Genomic DNA, 25279 nt, shown 5'->3' with positions numbered 1-25279 from the left:
AACCTGGAGAATTTAGGTTATATCCACACAAAGACAAGACGCTTATGTTTTCAGAAACTTTCTCTGTGAGCCTGAAGCATTTTTGGTGCTTTTTTCCCAAGAATCTTTTTGATTAGGGTAAAGCCGCCCGCCTTAACATTAACAAGTGCATTTTCCCCAGTTCGGCTTTTTATTATTATTTTTTTAATCGGCATCATCAGTAAAAAGAACTGGAAAGGTGGTCGTAGAAACAGAAGCAAAATCATTCATATAAATAATAAATAATAAAGGTCCCAAAATTGAACCTTGTGGTGCACCATACTCCACGGAATTACTTTTAGATTCATGTTTTTTTTATACTGGGCTTTACCCAAATTTAATAGCTTCTCGATTGGAGATCAACAATGCAACGCCTCATTTGAAAGCTAAGACCTACAAAAGTGATGGAAACTTTTCGTCACGTCCCCACATTTTTGTCACATTTTGTTGAATTTTTGTCACATTTTTGTCACTTTTTGGTTGAATTTTTGTCACATTTTGGTTTAGTTTTTGTTGAATTTTTGTTGAATTTTTGTTGAATTTTTGTTGAATTTGTCGTCACATTTTTGTTGAATTTTTGTCACATTTTTGTTGAATTTTGTCACATTTTTGTCACATTTTGTTGAATTTTTGTCACATTTTTGTTGAATTTTTGTCACATTTTTGTTGAATTTTTGTCATATTTTTGTTGAATTTTTGTCACATTTTTGTTGAATTTTTGTAATTTTTTTGTTGAATTTTTGTCACATTTTTGTTGAAATGTTGTCACATTTTTGCTGATTTTTTTTTTATTTTTTTGTTGAATTTTTGTCACATTTTGTAGTTTTTTCAGGAGCTCATACGAAAGTGGAATCGAATTGAAAAACACAGAGATTTGCTATGAAAGGATCAAACACAGGTGGCACTTTGGGGCGATAAAAATTGGATTTGCTTCCTTTCCGCCTGCAGCCTGAACGTGGCCTCCGTTCTCCGCAGCGGACGTTATTCCACCTAAACAACCGCCGCCTTTGTGATCCCCTAATTGCCTCCGCCGTGTAGTGATTTGGTTTCGATTGTGCCCGTGGACTGCCGTGCGCTTCAGACCTGACAGCAGCATGGGGTCTTTGTCCACACACTTGCGCACGTGGTCGGACTCTCCGGTGAGGGAGCTCTCATCGATCTTCAGGTCGTTCCCCTGGACCAGGATCCCGTCGGTCGGGAGCAGGTCGCCTGGACACGGACACAAGGCGGAGAAAAGTTTAGAGAAGTGGAAGGAAAGAGGATTTACGGTGGGTATGACATGCTACGGAGCAGTACATGGGCTAACCGCTGGGGGGCGCTACTGCACAACACTCAACAGGTGAAGCAGAACCATAACAAATACACATCTCTAAAAGTGATCTGAACAAAGCATTTTCTAGACCAGGGGAAGGCAAGTTTGTGCCCCCTGTTTTCTTGTCACTTTTTTTCTTGCTCTTTTGTCTTTGGTCAGGATTTCAAAATGGTTTTGAGTGCCCTCTGCAGGCGGGAGTGGAAACAACACGTTGCAACGGTGTAAACAGTCTTTCACTTTCAGCAAACACCATTCTAACAAATCGATAGCACCATGAATGAAGCAAAAACACTGCCCAGTATTTAATAGTAATCCATAACGATTTCTCCTGGAGGATTGGATTATTCACCTGATTTGATCAAAAAATGTGGCATTTCAAACCAGATTTAGCAAGTAAGTAAGTATGTAAGTAAGTAAGTAAGTGAGTAAGTGAGTAAGTAAGTAAGTAAGTAAGTAAGTATGTAAGTAAGTAAGTAATGTTTATTTATATAGCACTCCTCACAGACAAAAGTCACAAAGTGCTTCACAAAAATACAAAATAGAAATACAAAGTACATTTACATTTACGGTCACAAAATACGTGGTCATGAAACAACCCCTATTCCACTGGAATTTACTGTGGAAGATTTAAATCCAACCCATGTCTGAAATTTAGCCTTCAGCATTAAAAGGATCCCACCTGATCCAGCTCTAAAATCAAGTGTTTTAATCTATTCATCGCTTAATTTAGACATTTTCCGCACAAACTAAGTCGTGTGGCATTAATTCATGGAATCTGTGATTGGGATGGATTTGGAAATCTCTATCTGACAGGAACCAGGTACTGTAGTCCATTCCAGCAAAGCTTTGAAAAACTGGGATGGATCATCAGTCTAATAATCCATCAGGATCAAGAAAGCAGAATTTAGAACATTTTGATCTGAAATTCATGATTTGAAAAACTGAGCCAAGATCTGGTCTAACATTAGTTTGACTGTTCGCTGCTGACACCCCTTGAAGGGCTTGTATTTTTACCTATTTTTCCTCTTTTTGTGTGTTTTTGCCCCAGTTTTGACAGCATTATCTTCTGTGAGACTGTGGGGGCTATAAATATCTCTCTCCGCCCAGTCTCGCTCCCGGATTGGCAGGCTCTGAGGCCATGCTCAGGTGTTACCTTTTCGTCAGCCACTTTGTTTTCGTTTTGCCCAGGTGAGACCAGCTGTCCCATTTTCACTTTTCCTTTGCACTGGGTTCAGTTGTGGGGGTTTTTTGGCTTTAGGTCGGACGTGGGATCAGGTTTTACGGATGCAAAGCAGTTGGTCTGTGAACACTTCTTTTTGTTGTTTGGCTGACGCACCTGGACCATCGTTCATTTGTTACTTTGCTTTTGTTTTGGGCACAGGAGGGTTTTTATTCACTTACTTACTTAATACCAACAAATTCTTAACTTTAACATCTAAAAAATAAGAAAACTTAAAGAGAATTCTAAATAAAAGAAATTGAATTCAAACTCTTATCTCGTGTCCTTATATTTGAGTCATTTGTGGGTCAAAACAATGATATGTTTCAAGGTAAAAGTACATTTTGCATGAAGCTCACCGTATTTGACCTGGGCCATGTCCCCCACCACCATGTCGGCCACCGGGATCTGGATGACGTTGCTTTTGCGCACCACTGTGAACTTCTGCTCCTGCTCGATGCGCGACTGCAGCCCGCGGAACTGCTTCTCTTTGGACCAGTCGTTAAACGCTGTTACCAGGACGACGCACACCACCGAGAGCAAGATGGCCGCCCCCTCAATCCAGCCCGCCTCCGCCTCTCCTTCGTCCTCTGAGCTGGCCGCCACGTTTCCACACGCTAAGGACAGGAGAGAAGAGTTAGCTACATGTTTCTACACGCTAAGGACAGGAGAGTAGAGTTAGCTACATGTTTCAATGTGCTAAGGACAGGGGAGAAGTATTAGCTACATGTTTCAACACGATAAAGACAGGGGAGAAGTGTTAGCTACACGTTTCTACACGCAAAGGACAGGAGAGAAGAGTTAGCTACATGTTTCAACACGCTAAGGACAGGAGAGAAGAGTTAGCTACATGTTTCAATGTGCTAAGGACAGGGGAGAAGTGTTAGCTACATGTTTCAACACGCTAAGGACAGGAGAGAAGAGTTAGCTACATGTTTCAACACGCTAAGGACAGGGGAGAAGTGTTAGCTACATGTTTCAACACGATAAAGACAGGGGAGAAGTGTTAGCTACACGTTTCTACACGCGAAGGACAGGAGAGAAGAGTTAGCTACATGTTTCAACACGCTAAGGACAGGGGAGAAGTGTTAGCTACACGTTTCTACACGCAAAGGACAGGAGAGAAGAGTTAGCTACATGTTTCAACACGCTAAGGACAGGAGAGAAGAGTTAGCTACATGTTTCAATGTGCTAAGGACAGGGGAGAAGTGTTAGCTACATGTTTCAACACGATAAAGACAGGGGAGAAGTGTTAGCTACACGTTTCTACACGCGAAGGACAGGAGAGAAGTGTTAGCTACATGTTTCAACACGATAAAGACAGGGTAGAAGTGTTAGCTACATGTTTCAACAGGCTATGGACAGGAGAGAAGTGTTAGCTACATGTTTCAACATGCTAAGGACAGGAGAGAAGTGTTAGCTACATGTTTCAATGTGCTAAGGACAGGAGAGAAGTGTTAGCTACATGTTTCAACACGATAAAGACAGGGGAGAAGTGTTAGCTACACGTTTCTACACGCGAAGGACAGGAGAGAAGTGTTAGCTACATGTTTCAACACGCTAAGGACAGGGGAGAAGTGTTAGCTACACGTTTCTACACGCGAAGGACAGGAGAGAAGTGTTAGCTACATGTTTCAATGTGCTAAGGACAGGAGAGAAGTGTTAGCTACATGTTTCAACACGATAAAGACAGGGGAGAAGTGTTAGCTACATGTTTCAACACGATAAAGACAGGGGAGAAGTGTTAGCTACACGTTTCTACACGATAAGGACAGGAGAGAAGTGTTAGCTACATGTTTCAACACGCTAAGGACAGGAGAGAAGAGTTAGCTACATGTTTCAACACGCTAAGGACAGGAGAGAAGAGTTAGCTACATGTTTCAACACGCTAAGGACAGGAGAGAAGAGTTAGCTACATGTTTCAACACACTAAGGACAGGGGAGAAGAGTTAGCTACACATTTCCACACACTAAGGACAGGGGAGAAGAGTTAGGTACATGTTTCAACACGCTAAGGACAGGGGAGAAGTGTTAGCTACATGTTTCAACACGCTAAGGACAGGAGAGAAGTGTTAGCTACATGTTTCAACACGATAAAGACAGGGGAGAAGTGTTAGCTACATGTTTCAACACGCTAAGGACAGGGGAGAAGTGTTAGCTACATGTTTCAATGTGCTAAGGACAGGAGAGAAGTGTTAGCTACATGTTTCTACACGCTAAGGACAGGGGAGAAGTGTTAGCTACATGTTTCAACACGATAAAGACAGGGGAGAAGTGTTAGCTACATGTTTCAACACGCTAAGGACAGGGGAGAAGTGTTAGCTACATGTTTCAATGTGCTAAGGACAGGAGAGAAGTGTTAGCTACATGTTTCTACACGCTAAGGACAGGAGAGAAGTGTTAGCTACACGTTTCAACACAATAAAGACAGGGGAGAAGTGTTAGCTACATGTTTCAACACGCTAAGGACAGGGGAGAAGAGTTAGCTACATGTTTCTACACACTAAGGACAGGGGAGAAGAGTTAGCTACACATTTCAACACACTAAGGACAGGAGAGAAGAACTAGCTACATGTTTCAACACGCTAAGGACAGGAGAAAAGTGTTAGCTACATGTTTCCACACACTAAGGACAGGAGAGAAGTGCTAGCTACATGTTTCAATGTGCTATGGACAGGAGAGAAGAGTTAGCAATATGTTTCCCCACGCAAAGGACAAGAGAGTTAGCTACACATTTCAACACGAGAGAGAGGAGCTAGCTACATGCTTCCACACGCTAAAACAAGGAATGAGGAGTTAGCAAGACATTTCACCAAGCTAAAGACGAGAGAGAGGAGTTAGCTACATATTTCCACATGCTTAAGACAGGACAACGGAGATAGAAGCATTGTTTTCACACGCTGAAGACAAGAGAGATCATTTAGCTACATTTTTCCTGATGGCAAAGACAGTAGAGAGGAGTTAGCGACACGTACAGCTGTGAGACGGTCATACAACTCTCGATCAGGACTGATTCCAGAATTGTGTGACCTTTCTATGTAACTTTATATTGTTTGGGTTGTTTTGCTCAACCTAAAACTCGCTCAGACATTGAAGGATACGTCAAATAATGAAAACGAATGTACTTTAACGTAATTTAACCTTGAATCCAGCCTAAAACTATTGAGAATCTATACTCACCTTTTCCTACAGTCAATAGTGCAGTAAAACATCAAACTACAGTTCATTTGTCATACTAAATATACATAATAAATATAATTTCACTAAGTCACGTCAGTCACGTATTGAGAATAGAGTACTCAGATTGGACAAAGTAACGAAATACGTTACATTTAAAGTAAAGTATTCAGTATTCTGTAAGTAAATGCAATTTCAAAGTATTCTGCCCAAAGCTGATAAAGAGAGATTAATTAATGATGGATTTTTTAAGGCCCTGTCCGTCAAAATGAATCAAAACCACTGGTTCCAGCTGAATAAACTTGTACGTAAACAAAACAGCTAAAGCTACAACAGTTAAGACGCTAATGACGGTTTCTCCACTCCATTTCGAATTCAAAACACGCTACATAACGTTTTAACCATTCTCCTTGTTCCTCACCCTCGGTGTCCTTCCCCGGCGGCTGGTAGAAGGACAGCCCCAGGGAGATGATGGCCGCGATCTCCAGGATGATGAGGGTCACGTCCTGAAGAGCCTCCCACACCAGCTCCAGGAACGTCTTCGCCTTCTTCGGAGGAATGAAGTTCTGACCGTACGTCTGTTTCCTCCGGTCCAGGTCTGCAGGGTCTCCGCTCAGGCCTGGGACAGACGGGGAAACAGTGGTTTACTTTACGCTATTACGTTTTAGTAACACACCTCGCCCTCCTTTCCTCCAGTGTCTGCAGACATTGGTGTATAAATGAGAGAGTGAGTGGTTCCCTGCTCTAAAGCGCTATGGGCCTTATGTAAGTTGATTTACCAAGCATGATGTTGGCATTCTCCGTTATTTATGTATTTATGGGCTGTTTGCTCCTCTCCGTGCCTTTGTTTCTTTACTTAATATCAGAATTATCAGAGCCGTGGCAAGATATTTTAGTTAGGGGGCGCTGAGGGACAAAATTTACCCCCAAAGTACTTTTTCTGTGCATAAATCCCATTTATTAACCTCTTAAACTCCCGCCTGAACCGAGAGCATTTTCTCCAGTTCAGCTTTACCCAAATCCTGTAGGCCAGTGTAACGCCTCATCTGAAAGACCTACAAAATTAAATTGATCTTTTTACTCACGTCATCAGATTTTTTTTCATCACTTTTTTTGCTGGGCAGTCGTCTCATTTTTGTCACATTTTCGTGACTTTTTTGTCACTTTTTCGTCAAATTATTTGCATTTTTTTTGGCAAATTCTTATCACTTTTTTGTCACTTTTTCGTCCATTTTTTCTTAATTTTTCATCAAATTTTTCTCACTTTTTTGTCAAATTTGTGTCACTTTTTCGTCAAATTATTTGCATTTTTTTTGGCAAATTCTTATCACTTTTTTGTCACTTTTTCGTCCATTTTTTTCTAAATTTTTTGTCAAATTTTTGTCACTTTTTCGTCAAATTTTTCGTTTTTTTTGTCACTTTTTTGTCAAATTATTCACATTAATTTGTCAAATTCTTATCACTTTTTTGTCACTTTATCGTCAATTTTTTGTCACTTTTTTGTCAATTTTTTGTCACTTTTTCGTCAATGTTTTCTCACTTTTTTCACATTTTCATCCTTGTTTTCGTCTCAGTTTTGTCGCTATTTTCGCACCTTTTTTCCAGAAGCTTTTGGACTGAAAATGTGCTCGGTTCAGGTGGGAGTTTAAGGGGTTACTATTGCCTGCAGTTCACAAACTATCCACCAGGGGGGGGTGCTGCAGCGCCCTCAGCACCCTGGGTTCCCACGGCCTTGGTAATTATAGAAACTCTCGATTTTTCTCCTCTTTGTTTTCCCCCTCAACGGCTTCAAACATGACCATATATGGGCGATTCCAGAGATGCCGTCAATTCACCACAGAAATCTACCATTTTAGGAGAGCTAGCAAACATTAGCTGCAGTGTAGACACTAAAAACCTTGCTATCATTGAATGCACCAGGAAATAAAACACATTATTCTAAGTTTTTCCTTCACGCAGTCTCTCAGTCTCCTCTCACTGTAAACCCCCCCCCTCCGTCCCCCTCTCCCGTAAGCAATGCAGTTTCTATGGAGACCAGAAAACCACCGCTTCCTGTCCGCCACAGGTTTCTGCCCGGCAACAGGCGATGTCACCGCTCACCCTCCAGCAAAGCCGCTCAGGTTTGGATCAGTTTCTTTTTTCCCATTGGCTTTCGGGGGAAAGGGGGGACCGGCGTTTGGCGCGCCGCGATTGGCCCGCGGCGAGCGTCAGCCTCTCGAGCGCGTTTAGCCCGAGCGCGTTGCCGACATCGCTACAGGAAGTGGCACGATGAAGGGGCAGAAAGCGGCGGTGAGGACCTGTGCGCTGTCAGCGGGGCTCAGGCTGAAGCGAGCGGGGTTTCGTCCCGGAGATGTGGTTTCGAAAGCGTCCCTTTTTTTCCCCCTCATTCTCCATCCCTCCTTACTTCCTCTCCTCCTCCTCCTCCTCCTCCTCCTCCTCCTCCTCCTCCTCCTCCTCCTCTCTCTCTCTCAATCTCCCCTTGATGTGCCCTTGACAATGCGGCAAGCTGTTCACCCCCATCCTCTGTCTCTCACACGCAGCAGCAGCGGCTCAGCAAAAAAAACAGGAGGGGACGCCGGGGAAACCAGACCCAATTCGGAAAGTCAGTCCCAATTCGTGAGATTATTTCACAAGACGACAGACTTTTTTTTAAACTTCCCTGAAAGACGCACTGAATTTTCTCTTGACCTTGACCCGTAACCTATGAATGAATGAGTGAATGAGTGGTTAGCATCTTTCCTCAAGGTGAGATGGTCGCAGGTTTGATTCCCCCACATCAGACTAAAGCGTGCACAACAGGCTAATCCTCAAGCTCAGTAATGATAAGCTCACGCGGCATATTTTTAGGCACAGCCACAAAGTCACGGTCTGGCCGTTCCAGTTCAAAAGCACGAGCGTCTCTGACTTTGCTCGAGGCGAATCTCCAAAACCGCTGTAATCACTGATGCAAATTTGTAACATTGCGTGACTAAAACGACTCCGAAATCGCGGATCATTCGGGACAAACTTCACAACTTTGAGTCATTTTCAGGCTGGTTGAAATGCATTGTCTTTGGACGGGCCGTGCGTTTTCAGATTGATTAATCCGCCGGTCGATCACGCCCTTCAGACCTCGCGTAGATAAATCCCAGAATCCCTGACCGACGGAAAAGGACTGTCGTCACCCAGAACATACTTTACTTTACTGAAGGGACGATGTGCAGAGACATTAAGGTCAAAGAGACAGAGATGTGCAGCACCGGATTATAGCTAATTAGCTCGTTTCCATCCTTGGTTACATCGAAATAAACAACACTATACATGCATGACCATTCATATTTCTAACAGCCAATCACACTACATTTCATTCTGCATCAGTCCAATCGCCTTTCCTATTTACAGACATGTTAAAATACACAATGAATAAGCAAAAGCTACATTTTGTCATAAAATAATGGCGGACCTAAAACCGGCCCCTGTGTGCTGCAGGTTTGGCCTCTCAGCAGCCGCGGTAAAAGTACTTTAACTTGTTTGATTTTTTAATTCATTTGGGAGATTATTCCATACTGTGATTGCTTTATATGAAAACGATGACAAATGAAGGACACTACACTGCCCTCTAGAGGAGGAGCGTGTAGCTCTATGAACATGCGCTAAAGCAGAGCATTATACTTTAATAATAACGGCTCACGGCTGCACGATGTTGCAGAAACTTGCGATACAAGTGTCCAATATTGCAACAATATTAAGTGATGTTTTGCTCAACCGTTTCACCGCAGTATGTTCCATTTCACTTAAACCCGAATCGTCTTTTCAGAAAATTTTGTCAAAACAGGAATAAGCCGAATGCCCGTCTCGACTGCGCACGCGTGGGTCAATCAGGCTCCTGATTTCGGCCCAAACAAACCCACTCCGCCGTTGAAATGTGTGAGCAAGTTCAGGCAGCGGAGCGAGAACACTGGAGTGTATGAGCCATAACCGTGAATTATAAGGCATTTATATTTATGTTTATAAGGACCTGGGATCAGCCCGAAGTTTAGCCCTGGTTTATACCCAGTATAGCCCTGGTTTAGACCTAGTTTAGCCCTGGTTTAGACCTTGTTTAGCCCTGGTTTAGACCTAGTTTAGCCCTGGTTTAGACCTAGTTTAGCCCTGGTTTAGACCTAGTTTAGCCCTGGTTTAGACCTGATTTAGCCCTGGTTTATACCCAGTATAGTCCTGGTTGAGACCTAGTTTAGCCCAGGTTTAGACCTGATTTAGCCTTGGTTTATACCCAGTATAGTCCTGGTTGAGACCTAGTTTAGCCCTTGTTTAGACCTAGTTTAGACCTAGTTTAGCCCTGGTTTATACCCAGTATAGCCCTTGTTTAGACCTAGTTTAGCCCAGGTTTAGACCTGATTTAGCCCTGATTTATACCCAGTATAGCCCTGGTTTAGACCTAGTTTAGCCCTGGTTTAGACCTAGTTTAGCCCTTGTTTAGCCCTTGTTTAGACCTAGTTTAGACCTAGTTTAGCCCTGGTTTATACCCAGTACAGCCCTTGTTTAGACCTAGTTTAGCCCAGGTTTAGACCTGATTTAGCCCTGATTTATACCCAGTACAGCCCTTGTTTAGACCTAGTTTAGCCCAGGTTTAGACCTGATTTAGCCCTGATTTATACCTGGTATAGCCCTGGTTTAGTCCTAGTTTAGCCCTTGTTTAGCCCTTGTTTAGACCTAGTTTAGACCTAGTTTAGCCCTGGTTTAGACCTAGTTTAGCCCTGGTTTATACCCAGTATAGCCCTAGTTTAGCCCTGGTTTAGACCTAGTTTAGCCCTGGTTTAGACCTAGTTTAGCCCTGGTTTAGACCTTGTTTAGCCCTGGTTTAGACCAAGTTTAGCCCTGGTTTATACCCAGTATAGCCCTGGTTTAGACCTAGTTTAGCCCTTGTTTAGCCCTTGTTTAGACCTAGTTTAGACCTAGTTTAGCCCTGGTTTATACCCAGTATAGCCCTTGTTTAGACCTAGTTTAGCCCTGGTTTATACCCAGTACAGCCCTTGTTTAGACCTAGTTTAGCCCTGGTTTATACCCAGTATAGCCCTAGTTTAGCCGGCTCCTCCTTTTCCACATCAGAGCTTTTGTAAAGTTTCACAGTCGCAACGCGGCAGAAAGTATCTGAGCGGAGAGATCCCTCAAAAGCAACGACGTTAGGACCTAGTTTAGCCCTGGTTTAGACCAAGTTTAGCCCTGGTTTAGACCTAGTTTAGCCCTGGTTTAGACCTTGTTTAGCCCTGGTTTAGACCAAGTTTAGCCCTGGTTTATACCCAGTATAGCCCTGGTTTAGACCTAGTTTAGCCCTTGTTTAGCCCTTGTTTAGACCTAGTTTAGACCTAGTTTAGCCCTGGTTTATACCCAGTATAGCCCTAGTTTAGCCGGCTCCTCCTCTTCCACATCAGAGCTTTTGTAAAGTTTCACAGTCGCAACGCGGCAGAAAGTATCTGAGCGGAGAGATCCTTCAAAAGCAACGACGTTAGGACGCGGCGGCGGAGGAGACGATTTACCACAGTGATGGAAACCAGAGCTGTGGTTCTCGGCAGAGGATCTACACCTAGTAATTATGTATCCCTGTGTCAAAGTCAGCACCGGGGAGTTTGTTTGTTTGGAGAAGGCGCTGTTTGTCCACTGTGCTTAAAAGGACAAGTGCTGATACAAAGAGAGAGACAGGGGGGAGAGAGAGAGAGGGGGGAGGATTACGCTGCACTGATTCCTGCCCAGTGTCAAGTTCTCAACTCTCTTTTGTTTTTTCTAGTGGTGGTTTGTCAAGTCGCCGCATTTTTTGTCATAGTTTTGTTGTTTCTTCATTACTTTTTGTGGCTTTTTGTTGAGTTTTTGTCACATTTTTGTTGAATTTTTGTCATTTTTTTGTTACATTTTTGTCATTTTTTTGGTAATTTTTTGTCATTTTTTTGTTGAATTTTTATCATTTTTTTGTTGATTTTTTGTCATTTTTTTGTTGAATTTTTATCATTTTTTGGTTGATTTTGTGTCATTTTTTGTCATTTTTTGTCATTTTTTTGTTGAATTTTTGTCACTTTTTTGTTGATTTTTTGTCACATTTTTTGTTGAATTTTTGTCATTTTTTTGTTGAATTTTTGTTGAATTTTTGTCACTTTTTTGTTGATTTTTTGTCATTTTTTGTTGAGTTTTTGTCACATTTTTGTTGAATTTTTGTCATTTTTTTGTTGAATTTTTGTCATTTTTTTGTTGAGTTTTTGTCATTTTTTGTAAATTTTTAGTCATTTTTTTGTTGAGTTTTTGTCACATTTTTGTCACATTATTTCTATCATATTTTGTTCTGGTTCCGTCACGTTTTTGTGGCCTTTTCGTTGCTTTGTTGACGTGTTTTTTGTTGACTTTTCATCCTCCATCCTGCCCAGTGTCAAGTTCTCAACTCTCTTTGTTTTTTTCTAGTGGTGGAATAAAGTGCGTTTCTTCAGTGTAACACGGGTCTCACCTGAGCCAGAACACACGTGTACAGGGGCTGGACTGGGACTGAAAAACAGCCCCGGACTCTGACCAGCCCGGCCCAAATTAGCGGAAATTTTCTCCAGTTCGGCTTTGCCCAAATCTAAAAGCTTCTCGGATGGAGAGCGACGGTGTCAACGCCTCATTTGAAAGCTGAGACCTACAAAGTGATTGTAGCTTTTTGTCAAGCCGCCGCATTTTTTGTCGTAGTTTTGTTGTTTCTTCGTTACTTTTTGTGGCTTTTTGTTGAGTTTTTGTCACATTTTTGTTGAATTTTTGTCACATTTTTGTTGATTTTTTGTCATTTTTTTGTTGATTTTTTGTCATTTTTTTGTTGAATTTTTGTCACTTTTTTGTTGAATTTTTGTCAATTTTTGTTGATTTTTTGTCACTTTTTTGTTGAATTTTTGTCATTTTTTGTTGATTTTTTTGGCCTTTTGTTTGTTGAGTTTTTGTCAAATTTTTGTTGAGTTTTTGTCACATTTTTGTTGAATTTTTGTCATTTTTTGTTGAATTTTTGTCATTTTTTTGTAGATTTTTAGTCATTTTTTGTTGATTTTTTGTCACATTTTTGTTGAATTTTTGTCATTTTTTGTTGATTTTTTGTCATTTTTTTGTTGAATTTTTTTCATTTTTTTTGTTGAATTTTTGTCACATTTTCTTGAATTTTTGTCATTTTTTTGTTGAATTTTTGTCACTTTTTTGTAGAATTTTTGTCACTTTTTTGTTGAATTTTTGTCATTTTTTTGTTGAATTTTTGTCATTTTTTTGTAGAATTTTTGTCACTTTTTTGTAGATTTTTTGTCATTTTTTTGTAGAATTTTTGTCACTTTTTTGTAGATTTTTTGTCATTTTTTTGTTGAGTTTTTGTCACATTTTTGTTGAGTTTTTGTCACATTTTTGTTGAATTTTTGTCGAGTGCCTGATATCTCTGTGTCTTTCAGGGATAAATATTCAGATATTCCCGGATAAAAAATGGTCCTGATCCGGGAAGATACGTCTGCTTGTCTTTGGATATTCTCCACATCTCTGACAAATACGGACAAACACTGTGTTAAACCTTCCCGGACTTTAGAGCTTTTTGTCCAGTGTTTAGGAGCAACTGTTCAGCCATGGAGAGAAGATGCTCAGGGGCAGAACTCTGGAGGTTCTTAGCTTTCACATGAGGACTGGCGTGTTCTTGTGTATAATAACATTTTATAACAGCGCAGAGTGGAGCCCACAGCCGCTCGCTCTGATGTGTTCCGTGAGCGTGAGTGGAGGAGAATCTGCAACAATCCCACGCGTCGCTCCAAACCAACCAAACAAACAAAGGCTGAAACGGGGATTGGTTTCGGCGCCACGTGGCCCCGGCCCCCGGCTCTCGCGGCTTCCACGGGGAGTTTGCTCAGGCTCAGCTTCCTCCAGCGCTGCAGTCGATTCGCTCAGTCCTTTTAGTCTGCGGCGAAAGCTCCTTCAGCTCCTTCAGCTCCTTCAGCCACTGCTGCTTTAGAGGCTTCGCTCAGACGTGAAGCTGCCAGTCTGAGCGAAGCCTCATCCTCCAGCGACTCACTGGTTCATGTCGAGGAGAGCAACGCAGAGCTGCAGTGTCAGGAACATGTGCTTTTGAGATTAAAGCTAGATTTACAATATAATAAGGAGGTTTAGAAGGTGAAAGACGACGGAAATATGAACTGTTTATGCAGAGTCATTTCAGAACATGTCGTTGTATAATATCAGCATAAAGACAGGACATTGTCAGAAGAGGAGACTGTTCTGCGACTGATATGAATTAGCGTAAAAAAGAGTCCTTTGCGGTGCAGTGAACGCTAAGTCTGAAGTTTATGCATTTTGTGGAGATTCGCCTTCGTAAGAACAGGCTCAGGGCTAACGGCGATTCTGTGAGGTCTAGGAATTGTAGTTTTATTTTGATCCGATTGTGGTTCTGTTTAACCTCTGAACTCCCGCCTGAACCGAGAGGATCTTTTTCCTCACGTCATCAGATTTTTTTTTTTCATCATTTTTTTTGTTGGGTATTTAACTCATTTTTGTAACTTTTTTGTCTTTTTTTGGTCATTTTTTGTCAAATTTTTATCACATTTTTGTCACATTTTTTAAATATTTTTTTTGTCATTTTTTCGTCATTTTTTAAATAAAATTGTTGTCATTTTTTAGTAATTTTTTTGTGATTTAATTTCTTGTCAATTTCTTGTGACATTTTTTGCCACTTTTTCATCAATTTTTTGTCACATTTTCGTCATTTTTTTGTCACATTTTTGTCATTTTTTGTCACATTTTTGTCATTTTTTCGTCATTTTTTTAATCAAATTTTTGTTATTTTTTTTCACATTTTTGTTATTTTTTTGTCACATTTTTCGCTATTTTTTGTCACATTTTTGTCATTTTTTTGTCACATTTTTGTCATTTTTTTGTCACATTTTTGTCACTTTTGTGTCACATTTTTGTCATTTTTTTGTCACATTTTTGTCACTTTTGTGTCACATTTTTGTCATTTTTTTGTCACATTTTTGTCATTTTTTCGTAATTTTTTGACATTTTTTGGTCACATTTTTTTCCGTTTTTTGCCACTTTTTCATCAATTTTTCTTCACATTTTTGTCATTTTTTTGTCACATTTTTGTCATTTTTTTAATCAATTTTTTGTCATTTTTAGTTGATTTCTTCATCAATTTTTAGTCACATTTTTGTCACATTTTGTCACATTTTTGCCACTTTTTCATCAATTTTTCGTCACTTTTTTGTCACATTTCCATCATTGTTTTCGTCTCAGTTTTGTTGCTGTTTTCCAGAAGCTTTTGGATTGGGGTAAAGCTGGAGAAAACGTGCTCGGTTCCGGCGGGAGTTAAGGGGTTAAGTCGTTCGTGCCTGGTCCAGACACAGGGCGGGCCCACATTAATTATGAATGAACAGACTAATGCTGCAGGATTAATCCCGCAGTAAGTGCTACACTGATCAGACCTGAGTGTCGGCCGTGTTCCCGCGTGATCTGAGTCCGAGCGAGCGCTTCGGGGACAGTCAGTGTCAGGTGGGAGGAGCCAAACTGCTGAGTCAGCCATGTCCCCGTCAGTCCGCCTCAGGGCGACCGTGGCTAAACGCTCGCATTCACGCGGCGCTTTGTTACCGCGGAGCTCACAAAGGGCCACTCGCTCGCATTCATGCACAGACGCACGGGGACGGGGGTTAAGTGTCCTGCCCAGGGGCACAGCGGCAGGACAGGGACGGGCCGTGATGTGTCGGACGGAGCAGCGGCGACATAAGGGTGAACCTGATTCCACCGGGTCAAAAAAATACACTTTTATGAGGTGTCTAAATGTTTTAAGGTGAGACGCTGCAGGAGAATAGGGAAGAAAGTTAAAGAGGGGGTGTTACTCGAAAGCTCGGAGGCGTCTCCAGGAGGTGGGGGCGTTCCTAGGAGGACTCAGGCAAACCTATCCCTAAAATGGCCGCCATCAGAGTTTTTACAGATTACTCAAAAATACGTGAATGTGCCAAGGCAACACTTCAGGCATGTTTTTAATGAGGGAGTGACATAATATGGAAAGCTTGAAAGAAATTGAATAAAAATGGAAGAAAAAATGACAAAAATTTGACAAAAAAAGAACAAAAAAATGACAAAAAAATGACAAAAATGTGACAAAAAAGGACAAAAATGTGACAAAAATGTGACAAAAAAATGACAAAAATGTGACAAAAATGTGACAAAAATGTGACAAAAATATGACCAAAAAATGACAAAAAAATGACAAAAATGTGACAAAAAAATGACAAAAAATGTGACAAAAATGTGACAAAAATGTGATCAAAAATTGACAAAAAAAGAACAAAAAAATGAAAAAAATTGGACAAAAAAAGGACAAAAAAAATTACAAAAATGTGACAAAAAAACTACACAAATTTGATAAAAAATTGACGATAAAATTACAAAAATGTGCCAAGGCAACACTTCAGCCATGTTTTTAATGAGGGAATGACTGAATAACATGATGGAAAGCTTGAAAGAAATTGACAAAAAATGGAAGAAAAAATGACAAAAATTTGACAAAAAAAGAACAAAAAAGAACAAAAAAAGAACAAAAAAATGACCAAAAAAGGACAAAAAAAGGACAAAAATGTGACAAAAATGTGACAAAAAAATGAAAAAAAATGAAAAAAAAAAATGAAAAAAAATGACAAAAATGTGACAAAAAAATTACACAAATTTGATAAAAAATTGACGATAAAATGACAAAAATGTGCCAAGGCAACACTTCAGGCATGTTTTTAATGAGGGAGTGACAGAATAACATGATGGAAAGCTTGAAAGAAATTGACAAAAAATGGAAGAAAAATGACAAAAATGTGACAAAAATGTGACAAAAATGTGACCAAAAAATGACAAAAATGTGACAAAAATGTGACAAAAAAATGACAAAAAATGTGACAAAAATGTGACAAAAATGTGATCAAAAATTGACAAAAAAAGAACAAAAAAATGAAAAAAATTGGACAAAAAAAGGACAAAAAAAATTACAAAAATGTGACAAAAAAACTACACAAATTTGATAAAAAATTGACGATAAAATTACAAAAATGTGCCAAGGCAACACTTCAGCCATGTTTTTAATGAGGGAATGACTGAATAACATGATGGAAAGCTTGAAAGAAATTGACAAAAAATGGAAGAAAAAATGACAAAAATTTGACAAAAAAAGAACAAAAAAGAACAAAAAAAGAACAAAAAAATGACCAAAAAAGGACAAAAAAAGGACAAAAATGTGACAAAAATGTGACAAAAAAATGAAAAAAAATGAAAAAAAAAAATGAAAAAAAATGACAAAAATGTGACAAAAAAATTACACAAATTTGATAAAAAATTGACGATAAAATGACAAAAATGTGCCAAGGCAACACTTCAGGCATGTTTTTAATGAGGGAGTGACAGAATAACATGATGGAAAGCTTGAAAGAAATTGACAAAAAATGGAAGAAAAATGACAAAAATGTGACAAAAAAATGACAAAAATGTGACAAAAAAAAGGACAAAAAAAGGACAAAAATGTGACAAAAACGTGACAAAAATGTGACAAAAATGTGACAAAAATGTGACAAAAATGTGACAAAAATTGACAAAAAAAGAACAAAAAAATGACAAAAAAATGACAAAAATTGGACAAAAAAAGGACAAAAAAATGACCAAAAAAAATGACAAAAATGTGACAAAAAAATTACACAAATTTGATAAAAAATTGACGATAAAATGACAAAAATGTGCCAAGGCAACACTTCAGCCATGTTTTTAATGAGGGAATGACTGAATAACATGATGGAAAGCTTGAAAGAAATTGACAAAAAATGGAAGAAAAAATGACAAAAATTTGACAAAAAAAGAACAAAAAAGAACAAAAAAAGAACAAAAAAATGACCAAAAAAGGACAAAAATGTGACAAAAATGTGACAAAAAAATGAAAAAAAATGAAAAAAAAAAATGAAAAAAAATGACAAAAATGTGACAAAAAAATTACACAAATTTGATAAAAAATTGACGATAAAATGACAAAAATGTGCCAAGGCAACACTTCAGGCATGTTTTTAATGAGGGAGTGACAGAATAACATGATGGAAAGCTTGAAAGAAATTGACAAAAAATGGAAGAAAAATGACAAAAATGTGACAAAAAAATGACAAAAATGTGACAAAAAAAGGACAAAAAAAGGACAAAAATGTGACAAAAACGTGACAAAAATGTGACAAAAATGTGACAAAAATGTGACAAAAATGTGACAAAAATTGACAAAAAAAGAACAAAAAAATGACAAAAAAATGACAAAAATTGGACAAAAAAAGGACAAAAAAATGACCAAAAAAAATGACAAAAATGTGACAAAAAAATTACACAAATTTGATAAAAAATTGACGATAAAATGACAAAAATGTGCCAAGGCAACACTTCAGCCATGTTTTTAATGAGGGAATCACATAATAACATGATGGAAAGCTTGAAGAAGTCCATTTTGCATAATACCCCCCCTTTAAATGTAGAGATCTCGATTTGAAAATATGAGAAAAATGTGTTTTCTGTCATTTTATGTTTTTTACATGTTAGCGTGTGTGTTAGCATGTGTGTTAGTGTGTGTGTTAGCATGTGTGTTAGCGTGTGTTTTAGCGTGTGTTTTAGCGTGTGTGTTAGCGTGTGAGTTTGCGTGTGGGCCCGGGTGCCAAATCTGGCCCGCCAGCACAGAACCTCTGGCCCTCAAGATGATTTTGAGAAATATAACTATGCTAATAAGGGACCAAATACCTGTTAAAGGAGCTATATCCTGCTATTTTAGCCATTCCAAAGTTAAGTACAGGCATGTATATGATATATTGTACCTCTACCACTATGGAGCACTCATTTTTGTGATAAATATAAGTGTTTTCTGGAGGTATTTTTCAAACCCGTAAGCATAGAATTAAGACAGAATGAAGCCACAAACCACTCTGGGGGTGTTTTTGATAAGGAAATAGCAGAACAACATGGCTAAAAGCTCCAAAATGTCGATTTTGCAGGATATAGGACCTTCAAAGTACTGTAAAACTGTGAGATACAGTGTCAGTATTTGAAGCATTTCCTGGCAGAGCGTCGTACGTGGTCGTGTAAAATGTAAAACAGGATAATGGCGGATCCTGAAGCCAAACCACCTCAGAAACAGTGACCTTTGCAGAAAAAAAGTTCTTTACTTTAAGCTACAATAATGAGGTTCGGCCCTCGGTGTTGTGACAATGATAAAAAATGAACCCTCCGCGACCCCGCCTTTCCAGACTAATGTGACCTTCATTTTCTCATTCATGTTGACAGTGACAGAACGACTGGCCCCACGCTCCGCACTGGCACAAACCGCTGGCGTGACCACATGACACTCCACATGACACTCCACACGCGTGTAGCTGCTGTGCCGGCGTGTGGGAGGTCACGGACGACTCCACGACTGAAACCAAGTGCACGGAGCCCGGGAGGCGACGCGAGTGAGACACAAATACAGGGTCGTGATGGCGGGAAAACAAAGCCGGGCGTGAATATTAACCTGGGCCCCGAGTTCATGAGTCGGGCCCCGGAGAGAGCAGTCTGTAGCGTGTTTATTAAAGGGGGGGTATCGTGCAAAATGGACTTTTTCAAGCTTTCCATCATGTTATCCCTCATTAAAAACATGGCTGAAGTGTTGCCATGGCACATTCAGCGTGTGGAGGGGGCGTGTCTAAAGGCTCAGAGGTTCTTAACCCCTTAACTCCCGCCTGAACCGAGAGGATCTTTTTCCTCACGTCAGCAGATTCTTTTTCCATCATTTTTTTGTTGGGTATTCAACTCATTTTTGTAACTTTTTTGTCATTTTTTGGTCATTTTTTTGTCAATTTTTTCTTACATTTTTTGTCATATTTTTGTCATTTTTTATCAATTTTTGTCACATTTTTGTCATTTTTTCTACATTTTTTTGTCATATTTTTGTCATTTTTTGGTAAATTTTTTATCAAATTTTTGTCACATTTTTGTCATTTTTTCGCCATTTTTTCGTCATTTTTTGTCAATTTTTCGTCAATTTTTTTTCATTTTTTGTCACATTTTTTGTCACATTTTTTTTCATTTTTTTTCCATTTTTTTTCATTTTTTGGTCATTTTTTTGTCTTTTTTTAATCAATTTTTTGTCATTTTTTTGTCAATTTTTTGTCATTTTTTCTTCCATTTTTTGTCAATTTCTTTCAAGCTTTCCATCATGTTATTATGTCATTCCCTCATTAAAAACATGGCTGAAGTGTTGCCTTGGCACATTCACGTATTTCTGAGTCATCTGTAAAAACTCTGATGGCGGCCATTTTAGGGATAGGTTTGCCTGAGTCCTCCTAGGAACGCCCCCACCTCCTGGAGACGCCTCCGAGCTTTGGTCACCAGCCGAGTAACCAACCACAGAGCTCCCTCCCCACTGATGCCACAGACAGCGTGTGGAGGGGGCGTGTCTAAAGGCTCAGAGGTTCTTAAAGAGACAGAGGCCTATTTCAAGTCATTTGCTACAGCCATTTTGAGAGAGACATTTTATACAAGGCAGTTATTCTAATTTACTGCATTTACAGACCAACAGAAGGTTTGCTCATCATTGTAGTGTGATATAGACTGGTGCTATGTGACTGAAAAAAGCAGAACACCCCCTCTTTAAGCGTGTTTAGCGTGTTTAGCGTGTGTCTCACCGTCTGTGGTGCTGGAGAGCAGTCTCTGGCACAGGCCCTCCGTGTTGCCGTAGCTGCTCTCGATCTTCTGCAGGGCGTCGTTGCCCCTGAGCTCCATCAGCTCCCGCAGCTCCGTCAGGCTGACGCCGAAGTCCGCGCCCGAGTGCCCGCCGTCCGCCCGGCCCCCGCCCCCGCGCCCGCCCTTGGGGTAAAACTCCACCGCGCTGTTGGCCATGTCGCCCATGGTGCCGGTCGTGGACATGTCACAGAGGCGTGTCCTGGTTTACTGAAGTCTTAGCTCCGTCTTCCCCGTGAGTGTCCGGTTGAAGCGTGTCTCATGTGACCAGTTCAGAAGAGGATTTCGGAATCGACTGTCCCGACTCCGTCACTTCCCCATCGGGACGAGGAGCGTTAGGGAACTTTGTCGGCCACGTGGCGATCCCCGCGTCCGATGGAATCCAGGTTGCTTTTTTCTCCCCCGTGTTTTGGCGACTCCGCTCTCTTTCCTCGTCGCGGCGCCCCCCTCCCTGCGCGGGTCGGGGCGGGCTCGCACGGCGCCCCCCGCAGGCTGACTCGGGACGGGTCAGAGAGAGGGCCGAGCGAGGCAGAGGCGGCTGAGAAACCGCAGACAGGAAGCAGCGCCCCGGTCCGTCAGAGGAGGCTGATGCTGATGCTGATGCAGCTGCAGCGCGGCCTGGACAGAGGGAGGGAAACCACAGCGTTAACCTCAGAGAGTCGACCTCTCTCCAGCCCTCGCCTCGCAGCCAGAGGGTCACGGGTTCGGGGGCACAAAACACGGAAACCTTTAATTCGTGAACATCATTAATAAGCACTTCTACAACATTTATAAAGCGTTTGTTCGTGACTTTGTTCATTGCTGTAAATGCTCGAGTTACACATTCTCGCCTCGTTGGCACGGTGGCGCAGCGGTTAGTGCTTGTGCTTCACAGCTAGAAGGTCCCGAGTTCGATTCCCACCAGGACGGGGCCTTTCTGTGTGGAGTTTGCACGTTCAAAAATGTGACAAAAAAAATGACAAAAAAAATGACAAAAAAAATGACAAAAATATGATTAAAAAAATGACAAAAAAAAGACAAAAATTTGACAAAAATGTGACAATAAAATGACAAAAAAATGACAAAAAAATGACAAAAAAATTACAAAAATTACAAAAAATTACAAAAATGTGACAAAAAATGACAAAAAAATGACAAAAATGTGACAAAAAAATGACAAAAATGTGACAAAAAAATGATAAAAATATGATTAAAAAAATGACAAAAAAAAGACAAAAAAACGACAAAAATGTGACAAAAAAATGACAAAATGTGACAAAAAAATGACAAAAAAATGACAGAAATGTGACAAAAAAATGACAGAAATGTGACAAAAAAATGACAAAATGTGACAAAAAAATGACAAAAATGTGAAAAAAAATGTGACAAAAAAATGACAAAAAAACAACAAAAATGTGACAAAAAATGACAAAAAAACAACAAAAATGTGAAAAAAATGACAAAAATGTGACAAAAAAATGATAAAAATATGATTAAAAAAATGACAAAAAAAAGACAAAAAAACGACAAAAATGTGACAAAAAAATGACAAAATGTGACAAAAAAATGACAGAAATGTGACAAAAAAATGACAGAAATGTGACAAAAAAATGACAAAATGTGACAAAAAAATGACAAAATGTGACAAAAAAATGACAAAAATGTGAAAAAAAATGTGACAAAAAAATGACAAAAAAACAACAAAAATGTGACAAAAAATGACAAAAAAACAACAAAAATGTGAAAAAAAAGACAAAAATGTGACAAAAAAATGATAAAAATATGATTAAAAAAATGACAAAAAAAAGACAAAAAAACGACAAAAATGTGACAAAAAAATGACTAAAATGTGAAAAAAAATGACAAAAATGTGACAAAAAAATGACAAAATGTGACAAAAAAATGACAGAAATGTGACAAAAAAATGACAAAATGTGACAAAAAAATGACAAAAATGTGAAAAAAAATGTGACAAAAAAATGACAAAAAAACAACAAAAATGTGACAAAAAATGACAAAAAAACAACAAAAATGTGAAAAAAAAAGAAAAAAAAGTAAAAAAAAAAAAAGATACAAATATGATTAAAAAAATGACAAAAAAAAGACACAAATTTGACAAAAATGTGACAAAAAAATTGACAAAAAAATTACAAAAACGTTACAAAAATGAGTTGATTACCCAACAAAAAAATGATGAAAAAAAAAAAATCTGATGATGTGAGGAAAAAGATCCTCTCGGTTCAGGCGGGAGTTAAGAGGTTAAAAAAGCACTGGGCCTAAAATCGAACCCTGCGGCACACCACATGTGATTCCATGCACCTCAGAGGAGCAGGTAAGAAGAAAGAAAAGAATAGTGTCATTTAAAATCTTTAAGAGGGGCGGTCGCGGCGCTGTGGTTTACCCTAAAGCCGGACTGGGACATTATGTGCAGTAATAAAATCATTAAGTTGGATAAAGACAAGATCGATCTGTATTATTTAATGACTGTGTGTGTGAATAGCTCATGCGAAGACCTTCATTTTATAAGATGTTAATGATGAAGAAACCACAGAAATGTAGTAAATGGTTCTTCTGATTTCTGCATCCACCTCCACGTACGTCACTTCCTCTCCGTGTCCGAACAGGAAGTGAACCACTAAACAAAGCATGATCGTGTCGACATGTGTTATGTGTAAGTACAGTCCTTATGTAAATGTGCTTCCCCCCGACTGCTGTAAGAAGAAAAGGCGAATCATTCTGGACCAGCGCGTCCAACCTGGAGGTCAGCGCTGCTCCAGTTACGCCGCGGCGCAACGTCTCCAGGGTCACGCCGTTATTTATAGACAATAAAAATAATTCATGCCGCTGCCGTTTCCTGCTTTACTCAGAAAGAAAGAAAAAAACTCATCTAAAATACATCAGCCGAGGAGGCGCTGGTTCTGACGTCACGCGCGGCGAAGCTCTGAGGCTATAAAAGGAACGGCTGCAGTTTCCCTCCGCCGATAGGACACGCCGCTGACACGCTCAGGGGCGCTCACATGACGTCACTCCGAACAGGCTTTAACCTCTTAACACCCGCCTGAACCAGATGCATTCTGGCCTGGCTGTGGAACGCCTCATGTGAAAGCTAAGACCCACAAAACTGATCTTTTTCCTCACGTTGTTGCTGTGTATGTTTTTAGTTTTTTTTTTACACTTTTTCTTGTCACATTTTTGTAGATTTTTTGTCATTTTTTTGTTGATTTTTTGTTGATTTTTTGTTGATTTTTTGTCACATTTTTGTTGATTTTTTGTGAAATTTTTGTTGAATTTTTGTCACATTTTTGTTGAATTTTTGTTGATTTTTTGTGAAATTTTTGTTGAATTTTTGTCACATTTTGTTGAATTTTTTTTCGCTTTTTTGTTGAATTTTTGTCACATTTTTTGTAGAATTTGTGTCATATTTTTGTTGAATTTTTTTCGCTTTTTTGTTGAATTTTTGTCACTTTTTTGTTGAATTTTTGTCACATTTTTGTTGAATTTTTGCCATTTTTTTGTCATTTTTTTGTCACTTTTTGTTGAATTTTTGTCACATTTTTGTTGAATTTTTGTTGAATTTTTGTCACATTTTTGTTGAATTTTTGTTGAATTTTTGTTGAATTTTTGTCACATTTTTGTTGAATTTTTTGCCATTTTTTTGTCATTTTTTTGTCACTTTTTGTTGAATTTTTGTCACTTTTTTGTTTAATTTTTTTCACATTTTGTTGAATTTTTTTTCGCTTTTTTGTTTAATTTTTGTCACATTTTTGTTGAATTTTTGTCACGTTTTTGCTGAATTTTTGTCACATTTTTGTTGAATTTTTGTCACATTTTTGTTGCCTTTCCATCCTTGTTTTCTTCTCATTTTTTGTGGCTATTTTGGTGCTTTTTCCCCAATAAGCTTTTTGATTCGGGTAAAGCCAAACTGGAGAGAATGGGATCCGTTCAGGTGGGAGTTAAGAGGTTATACAAACAGAAAACACACATATATGTTTCTACACTCATGATGCAGATTATTGTATTATTGTATTGTAAAATTCTGCCTTGGTTGTATCATCACTGCAATGTCCCAGTTTTCAAATGTTCGTACATTTTAAAAACTGATCCCTTGAGGCAACAGGAGGATCCCACACAGAAGAACATTTGGACAAACTGTGCTGTCAGAGGAGGTCAGTTTTGCTACAGCGCCGACAGATATAAGAGGAAACTGCGACAGAACAACACCTTTAACGAAGCCCTGACTGTTGGGAAAGTTTATGCTAAAACACGATGAGACTTTCGGTAATGGCAGTGATGATGAAGCCGGTAACGTGGCTTCAGACGGAGGAATATTCCGCTGTTTCTCTCTCAGACGGAGCAGGAGCCGGTTCTGTCGCAGCGTCTGTTATTTACTTAAGTTTATTGTAAAAGGAAAAGCCACAAACGTTTCCCTCATCGTTTAGAGACAAGACCCATTATCCGACCGCACGACCCGACCTGCAGACGGACACCAGGAAGTCAGAAGCTCTCGACATGAGTGAGGGGAAACTGCAGATCCACCGTGAAGCAGATCCACCGGCCAATCAGCTTCCAGGAGGGTTGATGATGATTAAAGCAGAACTAAGTAACTTTTTTACTTTAATACATCCTCTCTGTCGTCCCCCTGGTGTCTCTGGCCAGAAAACCACAATGGCAACTTGACCGGAGTCACCAATACACACTAATGGAATCACGAAGAAGAAGCTAACAGGCTAACGGGCAAAGCTAACTGCGGGCTAGCACCAGTTAAACAGTGTTTACAGCCAAGTTTGAGTGAAAAAAAAAGATCTCCATTGTCTTTTCTGTCAGCGCAGTATTTACTCTCACGG

General features: G+C 39.4%; 1 protein-coding gene across 1 annotated transcript in view; it reads right to left on the bottom strand.

Moving 5' to 3' along the window:
* Positions 1-25279, bottom strand: part of atp2b3b (ATPase plasma membrane Ca2+ transporting 3b) — a gene marked incomplete at its 3' end in the record, with an annotated part of 99735 nt that overhangs the window by 58535 nt on the left and 15921 nt on the right. The window contains 4 exon segments of the mRNA XM_079580777.1: positions 1102-1227; positions 2909-3166; positions 6148-6345; positions 20402-21062. Coding sequence (XP_079436903.1) covers positions 1102-1227; positions 2909-3166; positions 6148-6345; positions 20402-20642 — 823 coding nt within the window. The 5' untranslated portion in view covers positions 20643-21062.

Source organism: Gobius niger (assembly GCF_951799975.1).
Source record: "Gobius niger genome assembly, chromosome: 22".
Classification (NCBI taxonomy): Eukaryota; Metazoa; Chordata; class Actinopteri; order Gobiiformes; family Gobiidae; genus Gobius; species Gobius niger.
The sequence above is the reverse complement of the archived record's forward strand: the minus strand, read 5'-3'. Positions and strand labels throughout refer to the sequence as shown.